This window comes from Mesitornis unicolor, unplaced genomic scaffold (genome assembly GCF_000695765.1).
Source record: "Mesitornis unicolor isolate BGI_N332 unplaced genomic scaffold, ASM69576v1 scaffold51305, whole genome shotgun sequence".
Taxonomy (NCBI): Eukaryota; Metazoa; Chordata; class Aves; order Mesitornithiformes; family Mesitornithidae; genus Mesitornis; species Mesitornis unicolor.
The window spans coordinates 1,302-22,749 of NW_010184464.1; the positions used below are offsets into that span (position 1 = coordinate 1,302).

At 41.5% G+C, this 21,448-nt stretch overlaps 1 protein-coding gene across 1 annotated transcript; it reads left to right on the plus strand.

Annotated features, from left to right (window-relative positions):
• Positions 1-578: 578 nt before the first annotated feature.
• Positions 579-1,541, plus strand: SPRY1 (sprouty homolog 1, antagonist of FGF signaling (Drosophila)). The gene has a single exon (XM_010184464.1). It carries the CDS (start codon positions 579-581, stop codon positions 1,539-1,541), a length of 963 nt encoding a protein of 320 aa, XP_010182766.1.
• The last annotated feature ends 19,907 nt before the right edge of the window (positions 1,542-21,448 follow it).

Consider the following 21,448-nt stretch of genomic DNA (forward strand, 5'->3'; position numbering starts at 1 on the left):
ATTTTTCTTTAACACCTTGGCCTGTGGTCAGAAAATACTTGAAAATGGACTGTTTGCACCCTTGCTTTAGTTCTATAGGGAACATACTAGATTTGGGTGCTGAATTGCTTTCTTACAGAAAATGACTTTGCCACTTGTCAGTACTTAGTTCTCAGCTCTGTAATGCATATGTGCCACTTTACAAGGAAGACTTTCCAAATGTACTAGCAAGCAAATCTGTTGAGCTTTCTGATGCTGCAGATTGAGACAGAAAAGTGAGAATTGCGCATGTTCTTTATTTTGCCATACAGACAATGGCATCTATGATGCCATACCTGGACTCTCCTCATTTGGCCAGGTCTGCAGCGTTGTTGTAGTCCTCTGCTGAAAGAGAGCAGTACCAGGTGGCTAGGGCAATTTGTGGTTTGCCATATCATTTCTGTTTTCAAAAACTATCCTGTTCTTTATTCTTCTTTTCCCCTTGATCTTGTGTATACATGTACACACACAATGTTTATTTATACTTTCTATCTTCTTATTTTAGGATTTCAGATGCATGCCAGGTTCCCACTGAATGCCAGAAGTAGAGATCACTACAGATGGAGCCCCAAAGTCAACATGGCAATGATGGTTCACTAGTCGTGATTCAGCAGCCCTCCTTGGACAGCCGGCAACGGTTGGACTATGAAAGAGAGAGCCTGCCAACAACTATCTTGTCACTGGACCAGATCAAGGCGATCAGGGGCAGCAATGAATACACCGAAGGTCCATCTGTGGTGAAAAAATCTGGTCCACGGACAGCACCGAGGCAAGAGAAGCATGAAAGAACTCATGAAATCATACCAATTAATGTGAATAATAATTATGAACACAGATCCAGTCATGTGGGGCATGTGGCACATCAGCATAACACGAGGGCTCCTGTCTTGAGCAGATCAACTAGCACGGGGAGCGCAGCTAGCTCTGGGAGCAACAGCAGTGCTTCCTCAGAGCAAGGACTGCTGGGACGGTCACCTCCATCCAGGCCAGGCTCAGGCCATAGATCCGATCGGACAATCCGGACACAGCCCAAGCAGTCGTCTCTGATTGTCGATGATCTGAAGGGTCCTTTGAAAGAGGACCTGACACAGCACAAGTTTATCTGCGAACAGTGTGGGAAGTGCAAGTGTGGTGAGTGCACAGCCCCAAGGGCTCTCCCTTCTTGCTTGGCCTGCAACCGGCAGTGCTTGTGCTCTGCAGAGAGCATGGTGGAGTACAGCACCTGCATGTGTTTGGTCAAAGGGATCTTCTACCACTGTTCTAATGACGATGAAGGGGACTCTTACGCGGATAATCCCTGCTCCTGTTCCCAGTCACACTGCTGTTCTAGGTACCTGTGCATGGGAGCAATGTCCTTGTTTCTGCCTTGCTTGCTCTGCTACCCTCCTGCAAAAGGATGCCTAAAACTGTGTCGAGGGTGTTACGACCGCGTCAATCGTCCAGGTTGCCGATGCAAGAACTCCAACACGGTCTATTGTAAACTGGAGAGTTGCCCCTCCCGGGGTCAGGGCAAGCCCTCATGATTTTTGGAGGGAGGTTTACTTCCTCCAACTTCAGTTTTTCAGGTTATAGCTCACTTTCTTATTTTCCCCTCCTGCCTCTGCCCCATTACGGGCAGGGGGAGCTATCCTTTTGCTTTCCTTTCTGTCTCCCCAGCTTCAAATACTCAAGTTCTTCCCTTTCCTTCTTTGCTCTCCTCTTCCTATTGACTTGGCTGAGTGTGGAGTGTTTTACGTAGTCATTGCTGCGTTTTGGTAAGTGTAGACCTGGTATCTGCATCTGCCGCTTACTTTGGCAGAGTCTTTTGAGTTTGTAAATGAACCACTCCTGAAAGAGACTGTGAGGGATCACTGGGCTCTTGAAGCTTCTTGCTCTGTGAATAACTTCCCAAAGATGTTTTTCATTCTCAGCAATTTTTTTGTTCGTTAACTCCCTGGGTACCAAGGAAGAATAACTTTCATGAGTGAGCTGGATTGTGAAATAATTTTTTGTTTGTTTTCTTTCTGGAGAGGGATATAAAAGGCTTTACCAAATGAAAGGCCTGACTCTTCTATAAGCAGCCTGCTTTTTTTTTTCCATTTTTTTAAATTATTTTTTATTTTTTTTATTCCTCTCTTTTTTTTCCTTAACTTTTGGAACATTCTCAGTCCTGAGAATTACCCCACCCTCTTTTTTACATTTTCAATGTAACTTCATTTTTTGCTACACTATAGATCTTCACATTGGAGACACTGTGGCTGCAGCATACTCATTTGTTTCTTTTGCTATCAAATCTTTGAAGGATATTGCTCACTCCACCCTTCTACTCATGTTTTTATAGTCTGTCAGTATCAGTTGATATTAAAGTTGGTGGTGTTCATATATCCAAACAGCCTTCAGGTGTCATTGAGTCGCCTAAACGTTCTTGAATCCTTAAAGTTTCTTGTGATCTTTTGGTTTAGTGAATTTAGCTCTGCTCTGTACTTTATAATTTTATTCTGTCCCTGTTTTATTGCCTTAGCCACAAATTGTGGTCCTTTTTTTGTATATTTTATGTATAAAACACAAAGTTGAATCCCAACTATTTTTAAGACAAAAGTCTGTTAAAACTTTTTTTATTGTAAAGAATATTTATTATGTGAATCTCTATTATTTTATGATATTTATTGCAAAAGACTTTGAAAATGTACTCATGTCTGAATATAACAAAATATCAATACTTAACGAAATAAGGATGACACAAAGAAAGTACATATGTTAACTATAATGCAGAAAATATATTAATTAATGAAAATGGCTCTTGAGTTCTTTTGTTACAATGAGAGGTTGTAAGCTACATATGCGTATTGCTGGGTTCTTGGGGTTTTTCCTCTTTGAGATCTGTTGGGCAGCAAATAACTTCCTATTGATACTTCAAAACCACTAGTCTGTGCTCTAGTTTAGTTTACCTAATTTTAAGTTTGCTAACTATGTGTTAAGTAAGTTTTTGCTATGGGATGTTCAATACAATTGAATGTATACGTTGTACTTAACAGTGCCAAGAAGTGTAGGCCCTATTTATTTACCCAAGTATTTGGAAATATAGTTGTGGAGGAAGAAACCATAACTTCAAGTTTTTTTTTGTTTAGTAAAGAATACCAAATTAACATGTAAATCTATTTTAAATTTTCCTATATAGAACTTCTTGGGTGGTTAAATTGTACATCAACTAAAGTAATGAACCTATCAAGCTCAAATCTAAATAAAAAAAGCAACAGGCAGGACAAAGAATAACGGTTGTGGTGCTGCTAGCTTTGAAATTTGGAGGGGGGGTGTTTGTGCCTATGCATATGGTTCTTTTCCCGTATGTTTTCCCAGTGTCAACTGAATCCATCTTCTGTCCTTAAATTAAAGGCTCTTAAGGGTGACCTAAGTGTCACAGCTACTTGTGGCCATTTAACACATGTTGAACAAAAAAGGTTTTCATTAAGAGTGAATGGGGAAACCCCATTCTTCTGTTCATGTGGGTCAAGGCTAACATCACAATTCCTTTAAAGTAAAAAGTTTATTAAATGGATGTAATTTCACATTGTGTTCAGAGTAAGTGGTTCTAGAGAAACCCCACTTGAAGAACACAGCGATAACTTGACAGATGTCATATCTTGCATTTTGAAGTCCTACTGCTTTGAATTGTGATATTCAAGCTGTTCTGACTCTTGGCATATTGATGATTTGAATATGCTTGGCTTCTGTAGTTAACTCTATCAAACCTGATCTAGTATTATACAAGAGCTGACTAAAAAGTTGCGTTCTTTATTAAATTGCATGTATGACTTGTGTGAGGTATGTTGTGAAATCATCATCCGGCAACACCTGGGAAACCACTTGGTTTGCAGTATGCAGTGAGTAATACTGCTCTCCCAGTCTCAGTGTGACAAAACTGAGGCTGGGAGGCTTGTGGAGCGGCAGTGTATATACACAAAGCCTGCTTTCCAAGATTTATTCTCAATGAGATGAAGCAAACCCAAGAGAGGAATGTTTCTGATGAGTAAGCAACTTGCTTTGCACTGCTTTCTTACCACCGATACTTCTCAGTGACAGCTGTAGACAGCCCTTGGGAGACAATGAGATCCTTGTCTGTCACCGTTGGTCGTATATGACCATTTTTAAGATTACATACTGACACGCAAAAACACAGTTAATGGCCTTTGCATAAGGATACAATCCAGCTCTGCATTGAGTAAGTTTGCTTGAAAAGTGTTAGTTATTCCTCTTCAAGAAAAACTTCGTGCTGCTCACCTCTCTCTCTCTCTCTCTCTCTCTTTTTTTTTTTTTAAATTTAGCTGACGTGTGTGGGGTTTTGGTTTGGTTTGTTACCTCACAGAAAAGAAGAAGGATCCCAGGGCCCACGTATCTTTTATTGATTGTCTCCTGTCGCGGCTATATGACAGCACTGTTTCGGGTTTCTTTAAAAAAAAAATCAACAAAACCTAGGCTCTTGTTAGTCTGATTAACTAATGTTCTCTTTACCAGCTAAACTCTGGGCATAACTTCAGGTTGCAGTATTGCAGGAGGAAAATTGACTTTGACCTACACAGCAATGAGAAGGTAACAATTTTGACTGCGTGGTATAACCCTGGAGAAGATGGTGTTAAAGCAATGAGCCTAATACTGTTTTCAAGAGTTAGGTGCTGTATCTTTTGTAATTAATACACATTTGTGTATTTGAGTTTACTTTCGGGTCTTCTGGAACATAGGGTGGTTGCCTTACCTTATGGAAATGACTGGGACTTCTTTCAAGGCAGACAGATTTTGTGATGTAGAGCCAAGCAGGATTGCACGAAGGCCCAATTAATGTCTTTCAAGTTGAAAAAAAATTGAGCAAGCTGACAGATGTATGAAGTAAGCCTCCGTAGTTTGAAGCGACAAAAGTTATTTTGACCTTAAGTGGTCAGTCATTATAATGTGTTCTACTTTCTATGATACAACAACTGGAAGGATCATCTAGAGATACTGCATTTTGTTGTAAACGGGTTTGCTAAATGCAAATGAGATTTTTGGTGTTTAGGACACACAAGTGCAAATTTCAGTTTTTCAACCCCCAGTTTGTCAGTGGGCAGTTCAGGTTGCTTTCTACATGTTTGTAAAGTGCCAGATTGTCAGAAGTCCATTACAATGTAGATCATAAAAAATATTTCTTAACTCTTCAGATAGCTTTGAGATCTTATGTTGAAAAATAGAGTTCTGTGTAAAAGGATTGTGTAGTTAGGCAGTAAGTTCAGCTGACCTACTGACCTAATTGTATAGGTTGGTGATGGATTTGAACAAGCCTGCCATCTGGTTACATGTAGCAGAGTCCTGAAATGTGTCATGTAAGGTCTGGGATGAAGGCAAAAGGGAACCTCCAGCAAGCTGAAATTGAAACCTTGGTTTGCTTAGTGTCTTGAAGCTCGTGGTAAGAGATGAGCTTTGGAAACAGATGGTAAATAAGTTTCCGCATTCCCTGCTGGAGGAATACATTGCTAGGGTAAGAATTGGAGAGGGTTGGTTTCTCTAAAGACAGCTTCATTATGCTAATACTGATATGGATGACAGTGTTATCCAAGGGTGATAATGCTTAACAAGTGAAAAGTACTTGCTCTTGTTTATGGTTCCATATCATAAAGACAGGTAGGAGAGGATTAGCTACTCTGTGATAAAGCAGATCTGTTAAGAGGGATTAAAAGGGCTATTTGAAGTGTTTTAATGGACTTATATGAAGTAATAGATTTTTGTCCTGGGGGAATGTTCAGGACTCACTGATACTTCTGTATTTCTTGTTCTGCTAAAATTACCTCCAAATTCTAAGGAATCCTGATTAATTGTTGTCTTTCTTCCAGCTGGAGCATTTCTGTCAGTCATGGTGGTGCTTCAAAAAAAACCTGGAATAAAATCGTGTTCTGCTATCACACAGCTGGATTTACTGGTCTTATAAAGTGCATGGGTTGCATAGGTGGTGGTGTGATCAGGCTTTGTCACTGGGCAAGTTGCTTTTAGGGCAGCACTTAATTATATGTATTTCTTAGCTGGGGTTGTTTCTCACCTTTCTTTCACTGATGAGAGTAGCCAAGGCATGGCTTCTAACCTTGGCATTAGTTGCATGGCCAGATGGGGCCTGTGTTAGCGTGTTTGATACTTAATGGAAGGATCTACTCAAACAACTCCTAAGCTACCCAGAAAGTTACCTTCAGCATGTTCTGCCTCTTCCGTCAGAGCATGGACTTGGGCTGTAACCCATACACGGGCCTGTAAGTTGGGTGGCAAGCACAGCCCACAGTTCAGCATTCTAGTGCTGTCTCAGCATTTAATAATCCCTGCACAGAGTTGTTCAGGTTCTCTGTGTACCCTTGCACTGTGAATACTTGCTGCAAGTGGAGAGCTCTTGAAGTGCACGTTCCTATCAGCAACCACAGTGCAAAAGCCCAGGCCCTCACCAGAGGTTTGCAGGAGGCAGATTCCTGTAAGCATTGTGATAACCATTGAAATCTTCAGTTGCATTTTCTGTTGGTGTGTATGCATGTGCTCTCTGAAATGGGTTTTGTTTTTTAGGTACACAGATAGCAGTGTATAGGTACAGATTTGCTCTCACTTCAACTTTATTTGGAATATCTTGCTATGTCTAGATAAATACATTGTTAGATACTGAGTTTCTTGGCTGTAGTGTTAACAGGTAATTCCAAACTCACTGTCTGTTGAAACCTAAAAGAGGAATATGGACATCATATCAGAAGCCAGCACAGTTGAACTGAAGCGGCGTTCCTAGAGTGACATTTACTGCTCAGTTTATATTTGTGGTAAAGAAATGCCTTGCTGTTGTTTTTTCCCATTATAATGCTTGCAGCTGCCACTTCTACTTCTCCTGATGAAGGTATCTTGAGATCAGATCTTACTCATTTACTTATTATTAAATACAAATACAGGAGAGATTTCCTGCAGGCCACACATAGTCTTATTTTTTAGGCTTGAGTATATAGGGGTGAAACCCTAGTCTTGCTGAGTAACCTTTGATTTTAACTTCGAAAAGGACCAGAAATTCACCTGGATCTTTCAATATCTTTGATATATGTATGTGACAATATTGTAAAAGGAAGATAAATTGTGTACTTCCAGGGGAATTACGTTGTTGTGCATGTTACCAAATTAGCTATCTTCAGCTTGAAAATGTAATTGTGAATTGCTCTCTTTTTATGAAAAGAAAAATATAGTTGTTTTAGTCCTTAGAGAAAGGTGTGAATGATAGCAATGCTTCTCTCGCATTGTAAGCATGCCTTGTTTTGTAAACCTTTGTATATATGTACAGTGCTATGAATCTGAAAACAAATATCCTACGGAACACATTGTCAGAAGGCACAAACATTTGACAGAGGCTCTACCCCAAAGGCCTGAACCCCATTGTGTTCGTGCAATAAGGAGCACAATGGGACTCAAATCCTGCCTGACCCTTCAGGGCCGCTACCGCACTGTGACTGGTTTTGGATTACAGAATATTGCTTTGGAATGAAATTGATGGATTTACACCAGCGATTAAGTTGGCCAGGCGACAGCATACTTACACTAGGGCCCAATGCCACTGCAAGCAGTTCTGACTGGAATCAATACCGGTCGCAAGGTTTTTTCTCTTTTTTTTTTGTGTGTGTATGTTTATTAATTTGGCTTGGTTAATACAGCACACTGTCTTATGAATGTCTAACATCTGCAAGTGTTAAGATGTTCTTAGTTTATATGATAGATTAACTGTGAGAAGTAGCTGAAATAACCTAAACATATGCTGAAATTATGTAACTGCTTAACTACCTAATGGATATTTGAAATGAAATGGCCTGTCAAATTCCAAACCCGTTCTTCCGGTGCTGTGAGGATTCACCTTCCATACTTTAAGCAAGAGGAAAAGCTGTTACCTGGCTTGGGAAAGGTCCTGTCCAAAGCATCATTTCTTTCTTGTGTGGTGTTCAATTCAATGCTTTTGGATCTGTGCACTTTATGAGTAGAAGATTTGAAAATGAAAATGCATAAAAGAGTTGCCTGGGAGGAAGGGGAAAGTTCTGTGGCTTTTCTAGCAGCCCCCACTCAAAATACTTTTTCAGCAATATTTATTTTTTATCAAAATCTATCTCCTGTCATGTATCATTTATCCAACCCTTCTTTGTAGAGAGTAATTGTACACTTTTTCATTTTGCTACATAGGATGTAAAGTTATTATGGATGGTATAAGTATGTGAGCCATCTGTGCTGCTGCTGAGGCAGTACATTTCTAAATGTTCTGTATCTCTTCTGAATCAGCAGTGAAGAGGATCCTGGTTAGTCAAGGAGGGAAATACAGTATAGTTGGATCTCACAGTTTTGTTTTGGTCCAAAGTTCAGATCTAGGTATGAACTTTGCCAAAGTTTGGCAGTGCCCTAGTGTCTGGTCTTGAGTTTACTGATCTGCAAGAGTACGTAAGGAAATACTATTATAGTTGAAAATGCATCAGTTCTCCTGCTTTACATAGTCGAAGGGTCTCCCTGAAAGCAAGTGACAGATGTATAAGAAGCTCTTCTGAAGTCTCCATATAGATTTTTGTGGGGGGTTTCAAATCTTGAGAGCCTGTGTGCTTGTTCCCCCTGCTTTCTATCTCTGGCCCTGTGCTGGAGCAGGAGCACTTGCCATGGTAGTTCCAGAGCCGTCCATCATTGCTGCCAGGTTGCAGATAACATTCCCTGTAAATGTTAATCTGATTTACTGTTTCTGCTGACAACTCTAACACACTGGGTTTGGGATAAGTCTATCTGTTCAGGTGGCAAAAATTGCAATGCCTCCTTAATAAGTAGCTCAAAGCATCAAAATGCTTTACACTTGGATATAAAACAAATTATTTTACATCAACTATGCCTGATAATACAGGTCTGAGGAAAACATTTCCTTTTTGCTGCTGGGAAAACTGAGGCATGGAGTCATGCTGTGAGATGCTAACACAACCAAAAGTTTTTGCTCAGCAGTGTGGTGTTTTACTATTAAATCATTCTTCCATGCAGAGAGATGAATGAATGGGAAAACCTCTTCATGCCTGAAACTGTAGCACTTCCTGGACAGTATTTGTAAACTGTATGTTGTAATATGCCATACACTGTGTGTGTGTGTATGCATTTGACTATAATGGTTTGAAAGAAATGTTAATGCTCTTATTTGGAAAAATACATAATCATAAGACAGGCACCCATTTAAAATGGTCCTATACACTGTACAGTATGACCCATTTGCAATGAAAAGATCCACATTTATTAGTTTGGGTTTGGGGTGGCTTTTTTGTTTGGTGGGTTTTTTTTTGTTGTTGTTGGTTTTTTTTAATAATGTTTGAAAATGGCAGTGATCCTGGTCTCCGGGTGTCAGCGTTTGGACATGTGGGAAACTAGGCAGGAGCCTAAATAATACATGTTACTTGCGGGGACTAGAAACTAGAGCCATATCCTATGGCCTTCTAATTAAAAGCCTTTATTTCCACAGATTTATTCTGTGGGCCTTACTAAATAGATCAGCCGTGGGTTTCTAATGGTGAATATTTTAGGAGGAATGTAGCCTTTGTTACTATGAATAGCTGGGAGCAGATTACCGGACTGCCAATTTCCTGTTGCCTTTCAGAGCTGCAATTTGAGCCCTATTTGCTCCTGGCTCTTGCACAATTGAAAACAATGGGTGGCTTCTTTCAGGTTTCACTTCAGAGTCCTTAGAAACTGAGGAAGTGGCAAAAGCCCTACTTTACAGGTAATTAACAATAGATAATGTTTGCTCTGCGATTTTTATTTTTTTTTTCCTCCTCCTCTCTTCCCTAAAGAGCTGATAAAGGTGGAAGTGCACGCTGAGCTCCCAGTATAGCTCCTGCACGGTAGTCTTGCGGATGCAGCCCCAGCCAGAACCCCAGCGAGACGCTACTGGGGCAAACCTGCCTCCAAGCTAGTCCACGAAAGAGCAGCCCAGCAGAGCTGCTGAGGGCTGAGAAGCAAAGGCTGGACACGCTGCCCGGTTCAGTCAGCCCAGGAAGTGAGTGCTGTCTGTCATGAACCTGTTCTTTGATTTAGGGCCTCTTTTTATTGTATCCTCTATCTCCTTTATTAGGTGCACACTTCTCATACCTTGTCGACGTTTATGTTAAATGTTTTCTTGTGTATATTCAGTTCTCGGAAACCACCTGCCTTGTAAAGTTTATCTTAAATACAGAAGCTTGTTTTACCACATAAAGATATAAGTGTCTGTTGTTTAACCTTATCTCATTAATGGAGAGCTGCGGACACCTAGGAAGAAGATGCAAAACAGATGGTCTTGCATCGTTATTAGTATTTATCTAAAAATACACTGCGCATAGTTGGGGCAGAGACGAAATGTCTAAATTGGGATGCTCAGCCTTCTTACAGGTAGCAGGGAAGAGATTAGTCATAGAATTGTTACGGTTGGAAAAGACCTTTAAGATCATCAGAATAAGAGTCACCTGCCCTCTAAAGTGAATTTTGTGTCTTCACGTTGTAGGCTGTGAGGTAGCGCACTGGCAAGATTGTCGTGGTGGAAGAACGGAAGGAAAAATAAAAATGGACCTTTGAACATGTTTATTGCAGAAATCTCTCTTTGGGCATGTTGAGCTAACTATTTATTTGGCCTTGCTGTTTATGTGGAAAGTTCCTGAGGACACAGGAGATTCGTGCACACACATAATGTAATTGCTTGTATGTAAATGCCCACTTGCGTTCTGTATCTGCAAACCTTAATGTGTGCAAAAACTGCAGGAGAGATGGAAAAGCTTGCTCTAGTAAAACCTGTTCCAGTAAATTCAGGCTAATAAAAGTAGCACTATTCAAATTTTTGGTCCGAATGAAATTGTTAACAAAGCATACTCGCACTCGGCACCTCTTCTATGTTTGCCTGCCCCATTGCAGCTTCTGGCTCTGTTCATCTCTTTCTCAACCAAGGGCACAGTTTGGTGGTGGGGCTGCTGGCCTGAAAAATTGCTGCCTCCCTTGGTAATGCTGATCTAGCTGTTCATAAAACACAGGGTACCTGGACAAAATGGGGAAAGGAATTCTTGTTCTTGACCCTGGGGACAGGGGAAATGTCACACAGTGTCCTGCCTGGAGGCTGCAACCTTAGCTTGCAGCACATGCCCTCTGGGGCTGCCTCTCTGTTTCATGGGCTCTGAGGCAGCCACATACACTTTCTCCTTACTTCACTGCCTGAAGACACAGCTTTGTAGGTGGTTACTGAGACTGCAGATGTAGGTATAGGGCTACAGTCCAAAACAGAGAAGTACCTCGCAGCACTGGATGAAATTCAGTACGTGCACTCCATCCACATGCACTTGAACGAGTAAGCAAAGTATTAAAAAAGAAATGAAAACAAGAAACAATTCTGTACTTTATGCCTGTGTTTCTGAGCTTCCCATGAGGCTTGTAGAATTTCATTAGCTTTAACTGTGAACATGACTTTTGCTTCTTGATCTCACCATCTGCAAAACTTGGAAAAACTGTCTGACTCAATAACCTACTTCTGTTTCTCTTCCTTCCTGTCATAGCTGTCCCTTTTAGTTTACCACCTAAGTGATCTTTTAGACCATAAATCTTGCAATAAAAACTATCCCAGAAGGAGAAAAGGATGCTGAGTTGCCACACTTTGGCTGTACGTCATCTCCAGAGTGGGAACACACGAATGGATGGCCATGCCCTCCACTGCTGATCTTCATCAGTAGTTCTGAAAAAGAGGAGGGAGAGATTCTGAGCAGAGGCTTAAAGCCAAGCTGTAAAATTGCCTCACTGGTAGCTTTGTTGTGTGATTGTGATTATTTCCTCCTTTCTCCAGGTCCTTGTAGATAATTTAGGAACACAGGAGATATAAATGAAAAAAAATATCCTGTCTATGAAAAACCACAACATGTTTCAGCAGAGGTTCAATAATACTGGCTTTTACTACTACAGCTCCTAAATCTTGTACCTTTGCATTAGGGAAATATGAACTCTTGTAGCACTAGATGTATTTATATGTAACTTTTACAATGTAGCTGCATTTGTAAATGCAAGCTGCTTTGGACCACCACAGTTCACTTAAAATCCACCCCCTCCCCCCAACTCTCTATTTCATTCTCCAGCTGTGGAAAAACCTCCTGTGTGCCTGCACTCAGTTTTCAGATTTATTTCATTCTGTTTCTTGGCGAAGCAGAACTCCCCCTTGGCAAGCAGCTGCAGCTGCAGAGCTCAGGCTGCCATACCTCTGTGGTCCTCCCACTGTTGGAGTCCTTCCCAGGTACGTGCCCATCACCTTTCCTACCTCTGACTCTGCAACAGTGCTTCTGTTTGCACTGGAAAAGCCACATCCCTCCCCTAGATGTCCCAGCCTGCCCTGGGCATTGCAAGTCTCTTTCTTTAAAAGGTAGCTAAGCATTTGTTGCTAAACCTTGTTAAATCCTAATGTACCTGATCTCTCCCTCTGACGGCTGGGAGATTCTCCTGAGAGGTTCAAATCCAAAATTCACAACTGCTGATTTCTAGCACAGCTTAGTAAACATGGCAAGGGTCGCCTCAACTGTACAGGTAAGGGAAATATCAGCCAGAGTGGGAAGGCATCCATCTCCTATCTATTTTCTTCCTCTTTCAGATGGAATTTAATCCAAAGAATCCAGGAGTTCCTGATTTACACTCTGTTGTCTTGGGAGTGTATATATGGCAGGTTACATGAACCCGCCTGTGTTTTTGCATCCGAGAGAACAAAAATGCACTTTGCAGGTTCAACAGCTCCATGTAGAGCAGAGAAACAAGTGTATCAGATTTAGTTGCAAATTCAGCTTAATCTGTGGCATGGCAGCCTGGAGTGAAGCTCAAGATTCCATATAATGGCTACCTGAAATTTGGCCTTGTTCTCTAGATGATGCAATCTCAGCATTTCTGAAAATCAAGTTAACTTGTTTCCTACACATGAATTTCAGAAACTAACTATAGGCTACTGGCTTTAAAAATATTGACCTTGTAAGTCCACTTTACTTTTAATTTATAACTTGAAATGGTCAAGATAAAGCCAGGCATTGATTCTGATGTATAAGGGCCACACCAGTGAGACAAGAGCTGGGAATGGAATGACTGCAAGGATGTGAATGAATAGGAGAACTTAGATGCATTTTTTTTGTCTATCTACATACTTCACACTTGAGGTTCTGTAGATCTTAATACTCTTAATATTTGCTTTTGAAGTTTTAATCAAACTAATTACGGCAACAGGAAGAAAAGTGATTTTATGTTGTATATGTGTTCAAGAAAGACCATTTCTCCACATCAGGAGAACATAATTATAATCCTTATTTTTTTCAGTTCTTGTCCAGCTGGATCTCAGCACCATAGGCATTCACTGCATTTTTACTTGTTACTGGGGCAAGAGGCATTTTTTTGCATTATAAATACAGACACACATTTTCTTTCAAGCAACTCTCCTACTTTCCTGGCCGAAGATGGTACTGCTGATCAGTATTTCTCAGAACAGTAGTTCACTTAGAATTACTAAGATAAAATATAAGTTTCCCCCTTATTTAGTAATTATTTGCCGTTTCACTGCAACTATAGCTTCTTACTTACATGGGTAAGGGTACTGGAGCCAGACTGGTGCCTCTCAACCAGACCAGCTTGTACATTCTTGATTCCTAACTTAATAAGGGTATTGTAGGGCAAGAGGAGACCCTAAGCTTATGTTTTAATAAAAAGAAAAGTCAACCCTATGTACCTGAGCCATGCTTGAGTGCTCTCTCTAGCACCTCCTGCCACAAGCATTGCTGCTGCCAGACACAGTCTCTGCCAGATGAACCTCTGGTCAGACCTGGAGATACTGTGGACAGATGATTTGTTTTGGTAATTGAGTTGATGTTGCTAGACTGCATCATGAGCCTTTCGCCACTGACTTTATCTGCAAATGAAACACTAGTATAAATTGTATGGTAGGCTTGCAAAAATGGCCAAAATAAAAACCTTGGGGCAGGAGTTCATTTCTGTTAGCTAGATATCCCACTGAGCTGTGGCCTTCTGAAAGGATAGCTGTGTTGCCTGGGATTCAGCTCTGCTACTAAATGCTCCGCTTCTGACAGCTAAAGGCCAGGTTGATTGCCTGTTCTTCCTCTGCAATCAGAAGGATGAGAAAGGTAGGACTGGAGGATGATTCACGCCAGCCTAAGTTTGGTGGAGTAAAGCTCTTGGTGGAGGTACCCCACTCTGACGCCTGTTGAGGAACAGTTTAAACTAGATGTCTAATATTTAGGTGGCTGAATTGAAGTGAGATGAAACCCACTCAGTTCTTTTTTTTCTTGTATTTTATTTCATCTCTTCCTCGGCTTGCTTTCTGACTTTCATTGAGATGTGTTGGCAAAGGGTCTTTCTGTCTCTTCTGGAGCGTTTATGTAAAATAAAACTGATTATAAAAATATCTCCCATGAAATGGGATGTATGATAGAAACTCTTTCCTCCTGCTTTTGCATTCTGTGGGCACAGAGATGATATGTGGGGATATTTGCGTATCCACTCAGCAAAAACCAAATTTTTTCCTCTCCTACATCTAAAACTTCCCCAGTGAATTTGGGCAGACTGTTCTGTTTGTCAGCCTTGCTTGTACGTGATGTTCTGCTGCAGAAAATGATGCCTCTATCATGTCTTTCAGAGGATATGAGTTTGCCAAAACAAATTATGGGCAGAGGAATGCCTGACGACTTTGTTTTGATTTTACGTAACCTTTACAATACTGTCTCACAATGCCTCCCAGATAAGTAGGTGGCATGCCAAAAAAATAGAATAGTTAAGACTTCTAATGATCTCATCTGATGTCTCTGCTTTAAATAAGGTGCTGTTTGATGGGTTATGAGACATGACATCAGAGTTTCCGGTTTTGTGCTTGTGCCGCACTGGAGGGAGACCACTGCCGCAGGCCCTGCTGCTATGGTGGTAAGCAGCCCACAGGGGCAAACCGTGCCACTGTGTAAAGGTGCCAGAGACAGAAGAAATGTCAGTGACGACAGCAATGAAACAATGGATGAGTTGGACAAGGATGTGCAGTGATACACCAGAGTTAGAAGGGCAAACGGGTTTTAAAATTCCCCAAGCTGGCTTGAGCCTTGTCTGAAGTGCAGGTGTGAAGGGAGGCCAGCAGAGCCTCAGTCCCCAAGGTCGGTCTTCCTTCCACAGAGACAGCTCCCACTTCTCAGCTGGGTAATAAGCAGTTGTGGAACGTGTTTCATAGTCTTTACTCCTTTTCTTGGAAAAAACCCCTGTAGTTTGCATAAAGTGTGATGTTATTGTATGCGGAAAGCAGCATGAAAGAAAAGATGAAGCCAGGAAGATCTGCCTTCAAATCTCAACCTTGTTCAAGGACAAGCAAAACATCCTATCTTCACACCTCTGTTTCTCCACATTACAGGTAATTCTGACAATGGATACTTTATGAGATGTTACTGCTGTGTTGGTACTGTACTTCAACAACACACGGTAGAATTATTATATAGGTATCTGAGTTGTATGAAGTATTTTTTGTTCTGCTTTCTACAGGAATTAGTAAGAAGGGAATATGCAAAAGGAAACATTAGGTGCAAAAACTATGGTCTCAAAGATGGCCATTTTAAAGGCTCATATATCCTCATTTAAGTTTTCAGAAGTTAGTTGAGATTTTATCTCTTGTTATTTAGAGATATAGCTCTTCTTGGGTTTTTTGGGTAAGTGGCAACATTTGGTTTTCCCTCCTCATCCTTCCCCGTTTTGCACACTATCTCATCATACTGTACTCCATAGAGCAAGGCTGAGGATTTTGTGCAACATAGTATATACATTCTTCTTCAGCAGCCATCTTGGTTTTAAAGCAATTTTTCCTCAGCAGAGCTGTAACAGAGTGTGAAAGGGGTTGGAAGCTGAAAGCTATGAGGCTCCAGCGTAATTGGAGTTAAGCACTTCCCCAATTGAAGGCCGCAGGAGCCAGATCTCACCAGGATACTGTTATAAAGGGAGTGTTTTGGATGGAGGTGGCTCTCTCTCTTTTGCCCTCCTGTGCTGCTCCCACTTGTGCCTCACAGGACTGCTCTGCAAACCCCACTAATCCTGCTTGAGCACATGGCGCAATGCCATCCATTCTCCAACTGCTCTCCTGGCTTGCTGGTTGCAGTTGCCAGCCTGAATCTTTCTTCTTGTCTTCCTTGGTCTTTCCTCGATGTCCCTGTGACTTTACCCTTGCCAGTGGTTCCTGCTCCTTCCCAACTAGATGGACGTTGTTCTACTCCTGTCTTCTCATCCCATCCCCTGTGTTACAGAGGTATCTGTGTTTCCTGGCCCTGTCTGTGCATTCCTATAGTGGAGAACTGTGACTCTTAGACTTCCAGTGACATTTCTTGTCTAAATGGTCTTGTCTTCAAGTTTCTAGGGGTAAAACAGTTTCCGCTGCTTGTCTCTATCAGCTTCAGCTCTGTCCAGGCATACAGAGGAGATGCTACCTGGCAAAGGGAAATAGGTGAAAGCACTTAGTCATCTGCAATAATTTCCTTAACAAAAGGACTCAATGTTGTCAGCTGGTGCATAGTCTAGGCAATATATTCTTATCTAGACCTAGGCAGGAAACTGTATGATTTACAACTGGATGCAAGAAATAGTGATTGCATGCCTAATCTGCACAGTAGTTTGCTGGAATATATTTCCTTTGAGGTACAACCTTAAAGGATCCCAAATTAGCAAGAAGGAGCAGTGCATATGTGGTAGACTAATGCTCCAGAATCTGTAAATTCAGCGGAAAATGAAAACAAAATCTGCCTTCAGAGTTCTGTGCAACCAGAGACGCTTGCAGCAGACTCATTTCTACACCTTGAGAGCAGCAGTGTTGCTCCACAAAATTAGCAGGTGAAAACTTACCTCAGCTGAGTGTCCTTACCCAGGAAAAGAGTCTGTGCTTATATGTAGGAGTATTAGGGTATCCTCGTCTTAATACAGCTTGCAGCCTGTCTTTATCTTTTTTAGTCTTGCCAGAAGATCTGCAACTGTAAGGTTATGATGGAAGAGGTATGTTCTCCTGTGTGGCTTTTGGGGTCCTGCTGCCTTGTTTTTAGCTGGAACATATGGCATGTGTTGGTGAGTCTCTACTAGTGTGTTGGATGCTGTAGTGTGTTGCTCTAGAAAGTGTATTGGTAATAAAAAGGCTTGTGAGCTGTGATTAAGCTGCAGGTGTTTGGTATGTTAATTACTCTGTCTGCTCTCTGCAAAATGCTTGTTTTGTGTCTGCTAGAAGGACCAAATCAATGTACTCACCAAACAAAGGTTCACTTAGTCTTTGTTGGGTGCCTAGCTAGAGATGTGCCCTGGCCAGGACAGGGGTTTTCAGTGGCTTTTGTGATACAAATGGTGCATCTTTAAAACCCTGTAAGCCCTGGCTGTGGCTGGGAATGGGAAGCTGGCTGTTTGAGGGTATTAACTGTCTGATAGCATGCCTTGCCTGCATCAAGGTGGCCCAAGGAGCTGGGTAGCTTGGAAATGCCACTTACAATTAAAACCTGTATTTTCAAGTGCAACTCTGCTGTTTGTTCATGCTGAGAAGGGCTTCCTATCTCTCAGAGTCTTTTGGTCACTGGGCTACACTTAATAGGATGAGATTTATTTTTTTTCTTTCCCCCTTGAACCACAAAGCTGTTATGCTATCTAAGAAAGAAGCTTGTATTTAATGCTAAGTGAAGTGGAAACCAGGGTGGCTGCTTAGTGTAGGGCTGGTGGGGCAGGCTCTGGCCTCAAAGAATGTCAGTGTAGCTCTGAAATAACCATGGTTCTCTGGGCTTTTAGTTGTGGTACATGGCGGTAGAAACTGCCTCTGCTGCAGTAAAGAAGTTTGTCTCGGTTGTGACTTGAATATGAATATTGTACTGCTGGGCCACAGAAGCATCCCTTTGGGTAGATTAATTTTTTTAATGAAATGCTCCAGAATAAGCTAGATTTGCTTCTCTTTAAAAGCTCTGTGTAAGTTCCTGTTGTAGGTTGCGACCTAGGAGTTTGGGGCTGTGATTTTCCTGATGATAACCTCATCATGTAGCCTTGACTTGTCTGTAAGTGGGCTGCTCTGGGGACACATGTTCTTAGATATCTCTTTCTCCTTGCTCTGAACTTTGTTGTTCTAGTAAGTGGTTTCACTTTCCTACGTGTTGAAGGTTGCTGTTAAAGCAGCAGGCTCACATCCTCTAAATTTGGGATTTTTTCCACCTTCAGGCTGTTTTCCCACAGGGTTGGCACATTGAGTGAAATGCAGTTTCTGTATATGCTACATGGATTATATACCCTGCTCTGAGCAACAGGGCAGTGTTTTTTGCTCAACTGTTGAAGAAATAGGGAATGTGGTGAGAAAGTAATTTTCCTGTGCTTTTCCAGAACCTTTTGGGTATCTTGGAACCCTTAGAGAAAAACAAATGAGTGATTTGAAGCCCTTATTTGGGTAAAAACTGAGAACAGATCAGTTCTACTGAGGGGCAGGGGCAGTGACATTTTTTGTTATGTGGTTGGTTGGTTGGTTTTTTTTTTACTTGCCTTATAATGATTCATTTAAACTCCATGGTTTCCTGTTGTTGACCTTGGGTGTCTAAATTATATTCCACATTTCCATATCTGTTTGCTATCTAGTCCTTTGTTAAGATTATAGTAATAATGCTGGTATCTTTGCATGATGCCTTAGCTTTGCAGAGCTGTGGAGAATAAATACTGCAGCTGTTGCAGTCCTTGGTTTGACCATTTGGTCAAATTGCTGTTGGTAGTGCTTTTTTCTGTCCTGTAGCAAGTAGGCTATGACAGAGGACCTGCTGTGTCATGTTTCTCAGTTTTAACTGTTGCTTTGTGGGCTTCGTGGTGGCGGCGGCTTTTTTTTGTTGTGGTGTTTGGTTTTTTTTTAAAAAAAACAAAACAACAAAACCAAACCAAAACAAACCCTACACACAACAAAATCCCTGAAGTGTTAATCTGTGTCAGATGTATTCAGAATTCTTGAGTTTTTCTTCCTTTTTGGAGATGACCTTTCAGAAAACCAACATAAGGAGTATTTTTCTCATCCGATGTCTTCATGGATCTCTCTCTAAAAACATATGTCAGTGTTTCCCAGCTGCCTTGTTTTCTCATGCATATGAGCCTGGCCAAATGGTTTCCTAATGCACCCTGTTAGGACAAAGGCTCAGTTGTTGTTTTCTGTTGATAAACTGGACATTTAACTGCTTCATTTCCCCCCTACTACAGCAGGATTAGTCTGTGGCTATTTGCTCAGGCCCCAATCCTTGGGCTTCCTGGGACAATTGCTCAAGAGGTTCAGATTTAGAAACCAATGAATGTCAAGCTGAGCCTCTGAACTAAACTTTCTTTGAGACGAGCCAGAGTGACCTGCAGCGAGCTGTAAAGAAGAGTGCAATGACCCCCCCCCCATCCCCCAACCCCTTCCCAAAAGGAAAATATTTCCCAGAGCACTGGGAACACTCCTGACTTCCTGTCCTGTGAATTCTGGATTAGTGTGATTTGCATGCTTAAAGTTAATTCACTAGTGAACGGAGGAGGTGTCTGGGAGCTTGAATAGATGCACAGAACTGAGTGCCAAGGGCCTCTGGTGCTAACCACGTATTGAGGGAAAGTGAGGACATGTAGGATGACTGCAGGGGTGAAGGGAGGGAGGAGGGATTGTACCATTTGTACTGAAGTGTTTGCAATTCTACCCTCCCACAGGCCATGGCAACTGGACTGAATGTAATCTGGCCCTTTTATTTTCTTGCTTTCATTCAAATGAGGCCATATAACAAGTGGAGAGTGAGAGGAAGGAGGAAATGCATGAAGTATATATAATAAAGGTGATACTGCTGAAAATTCTGCTTGCTATTTAAAAGCGTGACTAAGCTCAACTTCTTGGGAGATGTATTGGATGGGTTGGGAATTTGAGTATACTATGCCTCTGGGAGGTTTCTTCTGAAGACACCTTTAAAAACAAAACAAACAAAAAAGCTCCGTCTGGTTATACACAGGCCTTGATAAGAGCCATCTATCATGACCAAATTAAAACGTGGGCTCCGTCTTGCAGCCAGTACTTGATAAGACACATCCGCCTGTTGGGAAAGTTCCCTTTTCCAATTTCTTGGTGCCTGGGAAAGCTGCTTTTAAATTGCAAAATAAAACAAAAAGAAAAAAGGTTTGAATCATTGCATGGAGTCACTGGCCCCGCTGAGGGGGCTTTCTCTCTCTTCAGAAGAACAGACCACGCACAAAGCCAGATGGTTCCCGTCTGCTGGCTTTATTCAATGCACTTCCTCCCACAGACGGGAGCCCTTTTGCCCTCCTTCCACCCCCCTCTTTCAAGCATCCACCACTGGGCCTTTCTGTTCTGCGGCTGGAAATAATCTTTTATTGCCCAGTTGTTCGGAAGTGACCTTTTGCCCTTGATTAGATAGCACCAGGCTCTATCACCGGATTGCTTTTGAGCTGGCAGTTGCTTTTTTGTGTTTGCTGATCCGGTGTCAGGGAGAACAATGCAAGGCTTTGCAAAATTTTAGTCCGACTAAGGCCTCATGTGGGATGGCTGGGGGTAGGAAGGAGCGGCACTGTATAAAGCAGCCTCACGGACCATGATTAATAATATGAAAACATTTCCTTTAATAAACTGCAAAACAAATTGTGTTTTGGTTTGGTTTTTATATTCATCTTGCGCACTGATGCAAAGTGCTCCTTGCTGTGTGCTCCTTTCCAAGCCGTTAGCTGCTTATCGGCGGCGAGGAGCAGAACTACTCCCTGTTTTTCTTCCACAGAATTTTCATGCCTGATTGTGACAGCAGGTAGGATAAAACTTGCCCAAAAATCAGGAGCCCCAAACTCTCTCTGGGTGGTGTTGAGCTTTGAAGTGCTGTGCTTCACTGACAGGGTGGCCAGAAGAGTTATTTCTAGGGAGATGCTCTCAGGCCCTGCAGAAAATGACTGATATCTCTCTTTTCCAAAGAGCAGCTTTGACAGATTTAGAAAGAGGATGCTTTCGAGTTACCTGTAGACAGAAAAGAAGTGGTGTTTAAGGAAGGTTAAGGAAATTCTGTATAATGTTGTAAGAAGGAAAATAGGGGTTTCCACACAAATTAAAAAAAACCTCAAACCCTGTAGTTTGACTGTGTATTATACTTCACTTAACAGAAAAGTATTTGATTGATATGCTATTTTCTATTAAATATAACATTAATATATCTGTGGAGGGAGGGAAATCTTTTTCCTAAAGAAACAAAATGGATAAACTCCCTTTGAGCTTTAGCCTAAAACCAAGCCAAACAGACTTCAAACCCACTTTTTCCTTCCAGCTTGATCTGGACTGACTTAGAAATAGTAGAAAAAAGTTGTTATCCTGTAGATTATTCAGTGATCCAAAAGTTATAATCAAGAAAGCTGTTTGTTTGCTTGCTTGTTTGTTTTTTTTTTAATTAGGTTTTCG

What these genes read in the sequence shown, in the direction of transcription:
- SPRY1 (XM_010184464.1), top strand. Translation starts at nt 579, where the DNA reads ATGGAGCCCCAAAGTCAACATGGCAATGATGGTTCACTAGTCGTGATT.